This window comes from Lonchura striata, chromosome 31, assembly GCF_046129695.1.
Source record: "Lonchura striata isolate bLonStr1 chromosome 31, bLonStr1.mat, whole genome shotgun sequence".
In the NCBI taxonomy this organism is placed as follows: Eukaryota; Metazoa; Chordata; class Aves; order Passeriformes; family Estrildidae; genus Lonchura; species Lonchura striata.
In genome coordinates, this window is record NC_134633.1 from 5964196 (window position 1) to 5978781 (window position 14586).

General features: G+C 55.0%; 2 protein-coding genes across 2 annotated transcripts in view; one reads left to right on the plus strand and one right to left on the minus strand.

Annotated features, from left to right (window-relative positions):
- ZC3H4 (zinc finger CCCH-type containing 4) overlaps window positions 1-2306 on the plus strand; it is a gene marked incomplete at its 5' end in the record, with an annotated part of 25465 nt that extends 23159 nt beyond the window's left edge. Inside the window, one exon of the mRNA XM_077789128.1 lies at window positions 1205-2306. Coding sequence (XP_077645254.1) covers window positions 1205-2306 — 1102 coding nt within the window. The remainder of the gene's footprint in view (window positions 1-1204) is intronic.
- A 6665-nt stretch (window positions 2307-8971) lies between these two features.
- On the minus strand, window positions 8972-13671 carry LOC144247698 (protein phosphatase 1 regulatory subunit 14A-like; the record flags this gene model as incomplete). Its single annotated transcript, XM_077789129.1, has 4 exons — window positions 8972-9081; window positions 9689-9721; window positions 9821-9901; window positions 13477-13671. Coding segments are annotated over 4 exons (402 nt in total), but the record flags the coding sequence as incomplete, so codon positions are not given.
- Window positions 13672-14586: the final 915 nt, after the last annotated feature.

Genomic DNA, 14586 nt, shown 5'->3' on the forward strand with positions numbered 1-14586 from the left:
GGGTCTGAACCCCGAAATCCTGAGATGAACCCCAAATCCCGGGTCTGAGCCCCGAAATCCCGGTCTGAACCCCGAAATCCTGAGATGAACCCCGAAATCCCGGGTCTGAGCCCCAAAATCCCGGGTCTGAGCCCCGAAATACCGGGTCTGAGCCCCGAAATCCTGAGCTGAACCCCGAAATCCCGGCTCTGAACCCCGAAATCCTGAGCTGAACCCCGAAATCCTGAGCTGAACCCCGAAATCCTGAGCTGAGCCCCGAAATCCCGGCTCTGAACCCCGAAATCCCGGGTCTGGGCCCCGAAATCCCGGTCTGAACCCCGAAATCCTGAGCTGAACCCCGAAATCCCGGTCTGGGCCCCGAAATCCCAGTCTGAGCCCCGAAATCCTGAGCTGAGCCCCGAAACCCGGGTCTGAACCCCGAAATCCCGGGTCTGGGCCCCAAAATCCCGAGCTGAGACAAAAAATCCTGAGCTGAACTCCGAAATCCCGGTCTATTTCCATTTCTATTTCCATTTCCATTTCCATTTCTATTTTTATTTTTATTTCCATTTTTATTTTATTTCTATTTCCATTTTCATTCCCATTTCCATTTCCATTCCCATTTCCATTTCCATTCCCATTCCCATTTCCATTCCCATTCCCATTCTCATTTCCTTTTCTATTTCCATTTCCATTCCCATTCCCATTTCCATTTTTATTTTATTCCTATTCCCATTCCCATTTCCATTCCCATTCCCATTTCCATTTCCATTTCCATTTTTTTATTTCCATTTCCATTTTTATTTTTATTTTTATTCCCATTTCCATTCCCATTCCCATTCTCATTCCCATTTCCATTTCCATTTCCATTTTTATTTTATTTCCATTTCCATTTTTATTTTCATTTTTATTCCCATTCCCATTTCCATTCCCATTCCCATTCCTATTCCCATTCCCATTTCCATTTCCATTTTTATTTTATTCCCATTCCCATTCCCATTTCCATTCCCATTCCCATTCCCATTCCCATTCCCATTCCCATTCCCATTTCCATTTTTATTTTATTTCCATTTCCATTTTTATTTTTATTTCTATTTTTATTCCCATTCCCATTCCCATTCCATTCCCATTCCCATTCCCATTCCCATCCCCATCCCCATTCCCATTTCCATTTTTATTCCCATTCCCATCCCAATCCCATTCCCTCCCCAGCCGACCCCTGCAGCTGGTACTCCAGCGACGACGACGACTCGGCCGACGCCTCCGGCAGCGTCTCGTCCCTCCTGCGATCCCTGCGGCACCAGAGCGGCTCCGGAGCCCCGGCGCCGCCCGGAGACCCCCGTGGAGACCCCCCGGCGGACCCCCGGCCCCGCGACCCGCGCCTGGCCCGCCGCGGCGCCCGCGGGACCCCCGGCGCCGCCGAGGACGAGGAGGGCGAGCGCGCCCCGCGGGACCGCGCGCTGCCCATCCCCTTGGAGCCCGCCCCGGGCTGCGCCCCGCGGGACCCCCGCCGCGACCCCCGGCGCTGCCCGCCGCCGCCGCCGCCGCCGCTGCCGCTGCCGCCCTTCGCCCGCTCGGTGCTCTGGAGCCCCGAGGATCTCATCCCCGCGCCCGTGCCGCGGCAGGAGCCGCCCGCTCCGCGTCCCCTCCCGGCGCCCGGCGGCGAGCCCGGCCCGGCGCTGCCGGACTTGGAGCTGCTCTCCAGGATCCTCCAGAGCGTCGCCGCCGCCTCCTCGTCCTCCTCCTCCTCCTCCTCCTCGTCCTCCTCCTCCTCGGCGGGCGACAAACCCAGCGACCCCCGGGTGAGGAAGGCTCCTCCCGCCGACCCCCGGCTGCACAAAGCGCCGGAGCGCGGCGGCGCGGCCAAGCCGCCGGAACGCGGGAGCCGCTCCCGGGATTCTCCGGACGAAGATCCCGGCCCGGCCGTCGCTCCCTACGACCCTCGCCTGAGCTGCGGCGGCAGCAGCGGCGTCCTGAGCGCCATCAGCCTCTACGACCCGCGGACGGCCAGCCCGGCCAAAGAGCCCCAAAACGACGGGAATCCGCCCCAAAAAAGCGACGCGGGCAGAGGCAAGGAGCCGTCGGCGCGGCGCGCGGCGCCGGAGCCCACGGACAGCTACAACAGCTACAACCGGCCCCGGGCCAGGCCCGGCGCCGACGGCGCCGCCCGCGCCCTCCCGGTGCCGCCCGTGTTCCGGCCCGGCACCGGGAGCCCCTTCCCGGGCGGCGGCGCCGGGCCGGAGCCGCCCGAGGACGGCGGCGACCGCGCCTCGCTCAAGGACGTCTTCAAGGGCTTCGACCCCACGGCCTCGCCCTTCTGCCAGTGAGCGGCGGGAGCGGCGCCGCACCGCTGGAAAGTGGGGTTAAATGGGTGGAAAATGGGGTTAAATCGGCGAAAAATGGGGTTGAATCGGCGAAAAATGGGGTTGAATCGGCGAAAAATGGGGTTGAATGGGTGGAAAGTGTGGTTAAATCGGCGAAAAATGGGGTTAAATTGGCGAAAAATGGGGTTGAATGGGTGGAAAGTGTGGTTAAATCGGCGAAAAATGGGGTTGAATCGGCGAAAAATGGGGTTGAATGGATGGAAAGTGTGGTTGAATGGGTGGAAAATTGGTTAAATGGGTGCAAAGTGTGGTTAAATGGCTGCAAAATATGGTTGAATGGGTGGAAAGTGTGGCTAAATGGGTGCAAGATGTGGTTTAATTGGATCAAAATGTGGTTAAATCAGTGCAAAATATGGTTAAATTGGCAGAAAATGGGGTTAAATGGGTGCAAAATGGGGTTAAATGGGTGCAAAATGGGGTTAAATCAGCAAAAAATGGGGTTGAATGGGTGGAAAATGGGGTTGAATGGGTGGAAAATTGGTTAAATGGGTACAAAATGTGGTTGAATCGGCAAAAAATGTGGTTGAATGGGTGAAAAATGTGGTTAAATCGGCGGAAAATGTGGTTAAATGGGTGCAAAATGTGGTTTAATCAGGGAAATATGTGGTTAAATTGGATCAAAATGTGGTTTAATCAGATCAAAATGTGGTTAAATTGGATTGAAATGTGGACAGGTCTGCTCAAATCCACCCAAAATCCACCCAAAATCCACCCAAAATCCACCTGGATCTGCTCAAATCCACCCAAAATCCACCCAAAATCCAGCCAGGTCTGCTCAAATCCACAGAAAATTTGGTCAGGTGTGACCAAATCTGCCCAAAATCCACCCAAAATCCACCTGGATCTGCTCAAATCCACCTGGAACCACTCAGAATTCACCCAAAATCTGGTCAGGGCTGCCCAAATCTGCCCAAAATCCACCCAAAATCTGCCAAAATCCACCCAAAATCTGCCAAAATCCACCCAGCCCCACCCAAATCTCAAAATTTAACCAAATCCACCCAAAATCCACTCAAAATCTGGTCAGGTCAGCCAAAATCTGCCCAAAATCTGCCCAAATCCATCCAAAATTTACCCAAATCCACCCAAAATCCATCCAGGTTTCCAAAATCCACCCAAAATCTGATCAGATCTGCCCAAAATCCGCCCAAATCTGCCCAAATCCACCCAAAATTGACCAAAATCCGCCCAAATCCACCCAAAATCGACCAAAATCCACCCAAATCCACCCAAAATCCGAGGCTGGAGGGAAAAGTTGAGGGTCCACCCCAAGGAAAAGAGAGAATTGGCCCCAAAAAAGTGAAATTTGAGCCCCAAAAAATGAAATTTAACCGTGGAAAATCCAATTGGAGGCAAATTGACCCAAAAAATTCCAAATCCACCCCAAAAAAATCTCAAATCCGACCCCAAAAAAAGCAAAATCCGACCTCAAATCCACCCAATTTATTCCAAAAATTCCCTCAAAAAATTCACTCCGCCCCAAATGCACAAAATCCACCCCCAAAAACCCCCAATTTCACCCCAAAAAAAGCCCCAAAAATTCCCAAATTCCCCCGGAATTGGCGCGGGAGCGGCCGGATCCTCGGGGGGGATTTTGGGGGAATTTTGTCCCTTTTTGGGTCTTTCTCAGCCATAAAAATTGTAAATAAATCCCAAATTCTCCCCAAATTCCCGAGGATTTTCCCCTGTGGTGACTTGGGCTTGAAATTCCCATTTTTTTCCCCAAAACATTCCCAATTCCGGGGGAAAAAAACCACAAATTTTGAGGGTTTGAGCAGCAAAAAAAGCCCCAAAATTTGGTTTTTTTGCCCCAGAATTCAGCCCGGTTCAGCTTTTCCGATGGGTAAATCAGAATTTTGGGATTTGAGGTGATTTTTCTGTGGGAAATGGGAGAAAAAGCATCAAAAATGGTAAAAAATCGGGGGAAAAAGACACAAAAATGGTAAAAAATTGGGGAAAAGAGGAAAAAAGACACAAAAATGGTAAAAAATGGATAAAAAGGTGGGAGAAATGGAAAAAAGCTGCAGGAAAATGTAAAATGTGCAAAAAAACCCCAAAATTGCACAAAAAATTCCATTAAAAACCCAGAAAAATAATGGGAAAAATCAAAGTGTGTAAAAAAAGAGACAAAAATGCGAAATTGTACCCAAAATTTCATAAAAAACGGTGGGAAATGTTAAAAAAATGTCAGATATAAATCCCGAAAAAGGGGAAAAATCAAAACAACACAAAAATCCCCAAAATCGTGGCCAAAAAATGGGAATTCACCTGAAAATGGGCAAAAATCGTGGAGGAAATGTCAAAAATTCCATTTAAATGCCGTTAAAAAAGGCAGAAAAAATTAAAAAATATCCCCAAATTCTCTTGAAAATAAAAAATGTGGGGGAAAAACAAATTAAAATAAAGTAAAATAAAAATGAGAATTTGTCCAAAATCAGGGAAAGTGTCCAAAATCTGCAATAAAAATAAAAGGAGAGTCCAAAATGAGTGGAAAAATCATGAAAAATGAATTTAAATCCATCCAAAATGGTTTAAAAATGCAGAAAAAGGAAAAATTAAGAATTGCGCGTGGAAATAAAATCCAAAATCGTAGAAAAAAGGTTAAAATTGGGAAAAATCGATGTAAAATCCATAAAAAGACAAGAAAAATATAAAAATAAATGAAAATGCAGCCCAAAAATGCAGAAAAATGAGAGGAAATTACAAAAATGTGAAAAATGGGTGAAAATCCAGCAGGAAAATGTTAAAAAAATGTTAAAATCGGACAAAAAAACCGAAGAATTGGGTGAAAAAATTGAAAAAAATCCAGAAAATCAAAAAGGAAATAATGAAAATTGGTGGGAAATCAACGGGAAAATTCAGAAAGGAGAAAAAAAATGGAAAATTATGGGAAAAGAAAATTAAAACTCACAGAAAATAATGAAAAAAAAATCCAAAATCGGTGAATTTTTTTTTAAATTAAAAATAATCAAAATTTACTTGAAAATCTCATTAAAATGGGCAAAAATGATGAAAAAAAAATCACGAAAAAAACACCCAAAAAAGACCCAAAATCACATGAAAAATCGAATTTTAAAGAAGAAAACTTGGAAAATTCTCCAAATCCTTAAAAAGCAACAAAAACGTCACAAAATTCTTCCCAAAAATCCTAAAAAAGCTCCAAAAATTCCCGAAAATCCTCAAAATTCTTTGAAAAAATCACAGAAAATTGAGCAAAATCTGGAATTTTCCCCTTTTTCCCTCGGGGGGATTTGGAGCCAGAAAAGTGGAATTTTTTCCTTTAAAAAAAACAATTTTAGGCAATTTGGGGTCGGAATTTTGGGATAAATTTGGGGTTTTTTTTGAAAACAAAGAAATAAAAATTCCAGTTTGGGAGCAGCTGCGAAGATCCCAAAAAAAAAGCTCCAAAATTGGGATTTTTTTTTCCTCCCAAAATTGGGGATTTTCAGCCCCAAAATTGGGATTTTTCCACCCAAAAATGGGGATTTTTTTTCCACTAAAAAAATTGGGATTTTCTGCCCCACAAATGGGGATTTTCAGCTCAAAAATTGAGATTTTTCCACCCAAAAATGGGGATTTTTTTAAGGAGTTTTTTTTTTTTCCTTTGATTTTCCGGGAATTTTTGGGGGAAAATTTGGGAATTTTTGTAAAAGAATTTCTCGGGATTGGAAATTTTTTTTTTTTTTTTTTTTTTTTTTTTTTTTTTTTTTTTTTTTTTAGGGAATTTTTGGGACCCCTCGAGGGCCCTGGGTGGGGGGAGGGGGAAATGATGTAATAAATATGTAAATATATGCAAATGAACCCGGCTGGACTCAAATTTGGGGGAAATTTGGGGTTTTTGGGGGTCCTGAGGGGGATTTGGGGTTTGGGGGGGGCTTTAAATGATTTTTGAGGTTCCTGGGGGAATTTTGGGTGGAATTTTGGGGGATTTGGGGTTTTTGGGAGGATTTTTGGGGGGATCTCAGATTGATTTTTGGGGATTTTTGGGGGGGAATTTGGGTTTTTTGGGGGGCCTGAAAGCAAATTTTGGGGTTCCTGAGGAATTTTTGGGGTTCCCGGGTGGATTTTTGGGATTCCCGGGTGGATTTTTGGGGTTCCTGAGCAATTTTTAGGGTTCCCGGGTGGATTTTTGGGGTTCCCAGGGAATTTTTGGGATTCCCGGGGGGATTTTTGGGATTCCCGGGGGGATTTTTGGGGTTCCCGGGTGGATTTTTGGGATTCCCGGGGGGATTTTTGGGGTTCTTGGGTGGATTTTTGGGGTTCCCGGGTGAATTTTTGGGTTCCTGGGGGGATTTTTGGGGTTCCCGGGGAAATTTTGGGATTCCCGGGTGGATTTTTGGGGTTCCCGGGTGGATTTTTGGGGATTCCCGGGTGGATTTTTGGGAATCCCGGGTGGATTTTTGGGAATCCCGGGTGGATTTTTGGGGTTCCCGGGGAATTTTTGGGATTCCCGGGCGGATTTTTGGGATTCCCGGGTGGATTTTTGGGATTCCCGGGTGGATTTTTGGGATTCCCGGGTGGATTTTTGGGGTTCCCGGGTGGATTTTTGGGATTCCCGGGTGGATTTTTGGGGTTCTTGGGTGGATTTTTGGGATTCCCGGGTGGATTTTTGGGATTCCCGGGGGATTTTTGGGATTCCCGGGGGATTTTTGGGGTTCCCGGGGAATTTTTGGGGTTCCCGGGGAATTTTTGGGGTTCCCGGGTGGATTTTTGGGGATTCCCGGGGAATTTTGGGATTCCCGGGGGGATTTTTGGGGTTCTTGGGTGGATTTTTGGGATTCCCGGGTGGATTTTTGGGGTTCCCGGGGGGATTTTTGGGGTTCCCGGGGAATTTCAGAATTTCCCTTTTTTAATTTTTTTTTTTTCCCATTTTTGGCTTTTTTCTCCCAATTTTTCCCGCGGGGCCCCAGCAGGAACGGGGGGGGGGAGGGGCGGCGCTTCCGGCCCAGATGTTCCCACAGCTGGAACGGGGGGGAGGGGCGCGACATTTGGGGGGGCGACCCCCATTTTTGGGGTCCTTTCCCCCAATTTTGGGGTCCCCTCCCCATTTTTGGGGTCCTTTTCCCCATTTTTGGGGTTCCTTTCCCCATTTTTGGGGTCCCCTCCCCATTTTTGGGGACCCCCCCGCATTTTTGGGGTCCCATCCCCCATTTTTAGGATCCCCTCCCCATTTTTGGGGTCCTTTCCCCCATTTTTGGGTTCCCCTCCCCATTTTTGGGTTCCCCTCCCCATTTTTGGGATCCCCCTCCCCATTTTTGGGGTCCCCTCCCCATTTTTGGGTTCCCCTCCCCATTTTTAGGATCCCCTCCCCATTTTTTGGGGTCCCCCCCCATTTTTGGGTTCCCATCCCCATTTTTGGGTTCCCCTCCCCATTTTTGGGGTCCTTTCCCCCAATTTTGGGTTCCCATCCCCATTTTTGGGGTTCCTTTCCCCATTTTTGGGGTCCTTTCCCCATTTTTGGGTTCCCCTCCCCATTTTTGGGTTCCCTTCCCCATTTTTGGGGTCCCCTCCCCATTTTTGGGTTCCCCTCCCCATTTTTTGGGGTCCTTTCCCCCATTTTTGGAGTCCCTTCCCCATTTTTTGGGGTCCCCTCCCCATTTTGGGGTTCCTTTCCCCATTTTTGGGGTCCCCTCCCCATTTTTTGGGGTCCCCCCCCATTTTTTGGGGTCCCCTCCCCATTTTTTGGGTTCCCTCCCCCATTTTTGGGTTCCCCTCCCCATTTTTGGCATCCCCTCCTAATTTTTGGGGTCCCCTCCCCATTTTTGGGGTCCCCTCCCCATTTTTTGGGGTCCCCTCCCCATTTTTGGGGTCCCCTCCCCATTTTTGGGGACCCCCCCGCATTTTTGGGGTCCCATCCCCATTTTTAGGATCCCCTCCCCATTTTTGGGGTCCCCTCCCCATTTTGGGGTCCTTTTCCCCATTTTTGGGTTCCCCTCCCCATTTTTTGGGGTTCCTTTCCCCATTTTTGGGTTCCCCTCCCCATTTTTGGGGTCCCATCCCCATTTTTAGGATCCCCTCCCCATTTTTTGGGGTCCCCTCCCCATTTTTGGGGTCCCCTCCCCATTTTTAGGATCCCCTCCCCATTTTTGGGGTCCCCTCCCCATTTTTGGGGTCCCCTCCCCATTTTGGGGTTCCTTTCCCCATTTTTGGGGTCCCCTCCCCATTTTTTGGGGTCCCCCCCCATTTTTTGGGGTCCCCTCCCCATTTTTTGGGTTCCCTCCCCCATTTTTGGGTTCCCCTCCCCATTTTTGGCATCCCCTCCTAATTTTTGGGGTCCCCTCCCCATTTTTGGGGTCCTTTCCCCATTTTTGGGTTCCCCTCCCCATTTTTGGGATCCCCCCCCCATTTTGGGGGTCCTTTCCCCATTTTTTGGGTTCCCCCCCATTTTTAGGATCCCCTCCCCATTTTTGGGGTCCTTTCCCCCATTTTTGGGGTCCCCTCCCCATTTTATGGGGTCCTTTCCCCATTTTTAGGATCCCCTCCCCATTTTTGGGGTCCCATCCCCATTTTTAGGATCCCCTCCCCGTTTTTTGGGGTCCCCTCCCCATTTTTGGGGTCCCCCCCCATTTTTGGAGTCCCCTCCCCATTTTTGGGGTCCGTCCCCCCGATATTTTCTGGGGGGGGGTCACGGGGGCTCCTCGTTTTTGGGGGGGGGTCTCTGCAGCAGCCGCTGCTTCGGGAGCCCCCGGAGCTGCGCCAGCAGCTGCGCGATGAACTCCTGCGGGCCAATTACCGCTAATTAGCGCTCATTAACGCTAATGAGCCCCTCGTTAATTAACCCCGCCCTCCCCCCCCCCGGAAGCGCCGCTCGCGCTCGCGGCCGAATTTTTTCGCCTTTTAAAGCTCGGCCGGAGCTTTCCCCTCCCCCACCCCCGGCTGGGGCCCCTCCCCCAAATTTGCCCCTCCCCCCCATTTTCCCCCTCCCCAAATTTGCCCCTCCCCAAATTTCCCCCTCCCCAAATTTCCCCTCTTCCCAAATTTTCCCCTCCCCCCAAATTTCCCCCTCCCCAAATTTCCCCATCCCCAAATTTCCCCCTCCCCCCTTTTCCCCCTCCCCCCAAATTTCCCCCTCCCCCAAATTTCCCCCTCCCCAAATTTCCCCCTCCCCCATTTTCCCCCTCCCCCATTTTCCCCCTCCCCCCAAATACCTCTCCCCAAATTTCCCCCTCCCCCCAAATTTCCCCCTCCCCAAATTTTCCCCCTCCCCAAATTTCCCCCTCCCCAAATTTCCCCCTCCCCCCAAATTTCCCCCTCCCCAAATTTCCCCATCCCCAAATTTGCCCCTCCCCAAATTTCCCCATCCCCCAAATTTCCCCCTCCCCCACCTGGGTATCGGCGGTGCAGGAGCTCAGAATGGCCTGGATGGGAAGGGGTTAATGAGGGAGGGCTTAATTAGCATGGAGTTAATGAGGGTGAGGGAGGGGCTGCGACCTCCCCCCCCCCCCCAAATTTCCCACCTGGATTTTTTGGGTTCTCTCCTCGTCCGTCTCCAGCTCCAGGAGCTCATCGATGTTCACCTCGTCGGGCATCTGCCCCTCCTGGGGGGCGCGGGTGTCACAACCCCCCAAAAATGTCACAACCCCCCAAAAATGTGACAAACCCCCAAAAATGTCCCCAACCCCCCAGAAATGTCACCAACCCCCCCAAAAATGTCACAAACCCCTCCAAAAATGTCCCCAACCCCTCAAAAAATGTCACAACCCCCCCAAAGTGTCCACAACCCCCCAAAAATGTCACCAACCTCCCCAAAAATGTCCCCAACCCCTCCAAAAATGTCACAACCCCTCCAAAAATGTCACCAACCCCTCCAAAAATGTCACACCCCCCCCAAAAATGTCACAACCCCCCAAAAATGTCCACAACCCCTCAAAAAATGTCACAAACCCCCCCAAAAATGTCCACAACCCCCTCAAAAATGTCACCAACCCCCCCAAAGTGTCCCCAACCCCCCCAAAATGTCCCCAACCCCTCCAAAAATGTCACAAACCCCCCCAAAAATGTCACAACCCCCCCAAAGTGTCCCCAACCCCTCAAAAAATGTCCCCAACCCCCTCAAAGTGTCCCCAACCTCACCCTGAATGTCCCCAACCCCCCCAAAATGTCCCAACCCCCCCCAAAGTGTCCCCAACCCCTCCAAAAATGTCACAAAACCCCCAAAAATGTCCCAACCCCCCCAAAAAATGTCCCCAACCCCCCCAAAGTGTCCCTAACCCTCCAAAAATGTCCCAACCCCCCCAAAAAATGTCCCAACCCCCCCAAAAAATGTCCCCAACCCCCCCCATGTCCCCATCGGCCCCTCCCCCTCCCCTCCCCCTCCCTCCCTCTCTCCGTTCCCACGGGTGGGGGAGGGGAGATCCCGCGTGGGACCCTCGGGACTCTTCCGGGCCCCGCTCCCGGTCCCGGTCCTGATCCCGGTCCTGATCCCGGTCCTGATCCCGGTCCTGATCCCGGTCCTGGTCTCTCTCCCCATCCCATTCCCGGTCCTGATCCCGGTCCAGATCCTGGTCCCGGTCCTGATCCCGGTCCTGATCCCGGTCCTGGTCTCACTTCCCATCCCATTCCCGGTCCTGATCCCGGTCCAGATCCTGGTCCCGGTCCTGATCCCGGTCCTGATCCCGGTCCTGCTCTCACTTCCCATCCCATTCCCGGTCCTGATCCCGGTCCAGATCCTGGTCCCGGTCCCTGTCCCGGTCCTGATCCCGGTCCTGGTCTCATTCCCCCGGTCCTGATCCCGGTCCTGGTCTCATTCCCCATCCCATTCCCGGTCCTGATCCCGGTCCCGGTCCCTGTCCCGGTCCCGGTCCCATTCCCGCTCCCCATTCCCCAGTTCTGGTCCCGGTCCTGGTCCCGGTCCCGGTCCCGGTCCCGGTCCTGGTCCCGGTCCTGGTCCCGGTCCCGGTCCCATTCCCGCTCCCCATTCCCCAGTTCTGGTCCCGTTCCTGGTCCCGGTCCCTGTCCCGGTCCCCGTTCCCAGGGGACCATTCCCGGTCCCCATCCCAGTCCCGGTCCTGGTCCCGGTCCCGGTCCAGATCCCGGTCCCGGTCCCACTCCCAGTCCCATTCCCGGTCCCGGTACTGGTCCCATTCCCGCTCCCCATTCCCCAGTTCTGGTCCCATTCCCGGTTCCATTCCCGGTCCCGGTCCCCGTTCCCAGGGGACCATTCCCGGTCCCCATCCCAGTCCCGGTCCTGGTCCCGGTCCCGGTCCAGATCCCGGTCCCGGTCCCACTCCCAGTCCCATTCCCGGTCCCGGTCCCGGTCCCATTCCCGCTCCCCATTCCCCAGTTCTGGTCCCATTCCTGGTCCAGGTCGCTGTCCTGGTCCCATTCCCGGTTCTGATCCCGGTCCGGATCCCGGTTCCGGTCTCACTCCCGGTCCCATTCCCCAGTTCTGGTCCCACTCCCAGTCCCATTCCCGGTTCCGGTCCCATTCCCGGTCTCACTCCCGGTCCTGGTCCCGGTCCCGGTCCCATTCCCGGTCCCCATCCCAGTCCCGGTCCTGGTCCCGATCCCGGTCCAGATCCCGGTCCCGGTCCCACTCCCAGTCCCATTCCCGGTCCCGGTACTGGTCCCATTCCCGCTCCCCATTCCCCAGTTCTGGTCCCATTCCCGGTTCCATTCCCGGTCCCGGTCACCGTTCCCAGGGGACCATTCCCGGTCCCATCCCGGTCCCAGTCCCTGTCCCGTTCCCATTCCTGGTCCTGGTCCCATCCCGGTCCCGGTCCCATCCCGGTCCCATCCCGGTCCCGGTCCCACTCCCGGTCCTGGTCCATTCCCCGGTCCTGGTCCCACTCCTGATCCCATCCCGGTCCCATCCTGGTCCCATTCCCGGTTCTGATCCCGGTCCTGATCCCGGTCTCGCTCCCTGTCCCATTCCCGGTCCCACTCCCGGTCCCATTCCCGTTCCTGGTCCATTCCCCGGTCCCACTCCCGGTCCCGGTCCCATTCCCGTTCCTGGTCCATTCCCCGGTCCCGGTCCCGTCCCGGTCTCAGTCCCTGTTCTGTTCCCGGTCCAGTTCCCTGTCCCGATTCCCGTTCCTGATCCCATTCCCGGTCCCGTTCGCGGTCCCCATTCTGGTCCCGGCCCCGGTTCCCAGTCCCGGTCCCAGTCCCGGGTCCATCTCCTGGTCCCGGTCCCGGTCCCGGTCCCGGGTCCATCTCCCGTCCCTTTCCCGCTCCCCAGTCCCGTTCCCGGTCCCTCCCTCTCCCGGTTCTCATTCCCGGAGAGGGAATCCCGGTCCCGGTTCAATTCCCGGTCCCGGTCCCGGTTCAGTTCCAGTTCCAGGTCCCGGTTCCCGGTCCCGGTCCCCGGTCCCATCTCCATCCGCATCCCGGTTCCCGGTGCCCCACCCCGGTACCCTCCCCGCGTCTCCATCCCGTTCTCGGTCCTGTCCCGGTCTCGTTCCCCTGTCCCAGTACAGCTCCCTGAGCCTCCATCCCGGTCCCGGTCTATCCCCGGTTCCCGGTGCCGGTCCCGGTCCCCATCCCCGGTTCCCGGTCCATCCCCGGTTCCCGGTGCCGATCCCGGTCCCCATTCCCGGTTCCTGGTCCATCCCCGGTTCCCGGTCCCGGTTCCCTGCCCCATCCCCGGTTCCCGGTGCCGATCCCGGTCCCCATCCCCGGTTTCCTGCCCCATCCCCGGTGCCGGTGCCGGTTCCCCCGCCCCATTCCCGGTCCATCCCCGGTTCCCGGAGCCAGTCCCGGTCCCCATCCCCGGTTCCCCCGCCCCATTCCCGGTCCATCCCCGGTTCCCGGTCCCCGGTGCCGGTACCCGTCCCCGGTAGAGCTCCCCGAGCCTGCCGTCGATCCAGCGCTCGGTGTCGGTGCCGGTCCCGGTCCCCATCCCCGGTTCCCCCGCCCCATCCCCGGTTCCCGGTCCCGGTTCCCTGCCCCATCCCCGGTTCCCGGTGCCGATCCCGGTCACCATCCCCGGTTCCCCCGCCCCATTCCCTGCCCCATCCCCGGTGCCGGTGCCGGTACCCGTCCCCGGTAGAGCTCCCCGAGCCTGCCGTCGATCCAGCGCCCGGTGTCGGTGCCAGTCCCGGTCCCCATCCCCGGTTCCCCCGCCCCATTCCCGGTCCATCCCCGGTCCATCCCCGGTCCCCGGTGCCGGTACCCGTCCCCGGTAGAGCTCCCCGAGCCTGCCGTCGATCCAGCGCTCGGTGTCCAGCCGCCGCTGCAGCTCGTGCCGGTTGTACTTGACGGTGACCCGCGCCGAGCGGCGCTGCACGCCGGGGGAGCGCCCGGGGGAGCCGCGGCCGGCCGAGAGCGGCGCCGGGCCGGCCGAGAGCGGCCCCGGGCCCGCCGAGAGCGGCCCCGGGCCCGCCGAGAGCCGCCCCGGGCCCGCCGAGAGCCGCCCCGGGCCCGCCGAGAGCCGCCCCCGGCCCGCGGCCGCCCCCCGGGCCGCCCGCTCCGCCGCCATCGCCCGGGACGCGGCGCCGGGGCGGCCGCCGGGGGTTGGGGGCGAGGGGCGGGGCCGGGACACGCCCAGGGGGCGTGGAAAGGGAAATGGGCGGGATTAACCGGGCCACGCCCATTCCAACCCCAATTGATGGGGAAGGGCGTGGTGGGGCGGGGCTTAAACAGGCCACGCCCATTCGAACCCCAATTGATGGGGAAGGGCGTGGCGGGGCGTGGCTTAATCAGGCCACGCCCATTTGAGCCCCAATTGATGGGGAAGGGCGTGGTGGGGCGGGGCTTAAACAGACCACGCCCATTTTAACTCCAATTAATGAGGAAAGGGCGTGGCGGGGGCGCGGCTTAAGCAGGCCACGCCCATTTGGCAACTATTGACGTTTAAAGGGCGTGGCGGGGGCGTGGCTTAATCAGGACCCGCCCATTTATCCACTATTGTCATTTAAAGGGTGTGACAGGGGGCGTGGCTTAAACAGGCCCCGCCCATTTATCCACTATTGTCATTTAAAGGGCGTGATGGGGCGTGGCTTAAACAGGCCACGCCCATTTAGCAACTATTGACATTTAAAGGGCGTGGCAGGGGGCGTGGCTTAAACAGGCCACGCCCATTTATCCACTATTGTCATTTAAAGGGCGTGACAGGGGCGTGGCTTAAACAGGCCACGCCCATTCCAACCCTAATTGATGAGGAAAGGGCGTGGAGGGGGCGTGGCTTAACCAGACCACGCCCATTTATCAAACACTGTCATTTAAAGGGCGTGGCGGGGGCGTGGCTTAAACAGGCCACGCCCATTTAGCAACGATTGAAATT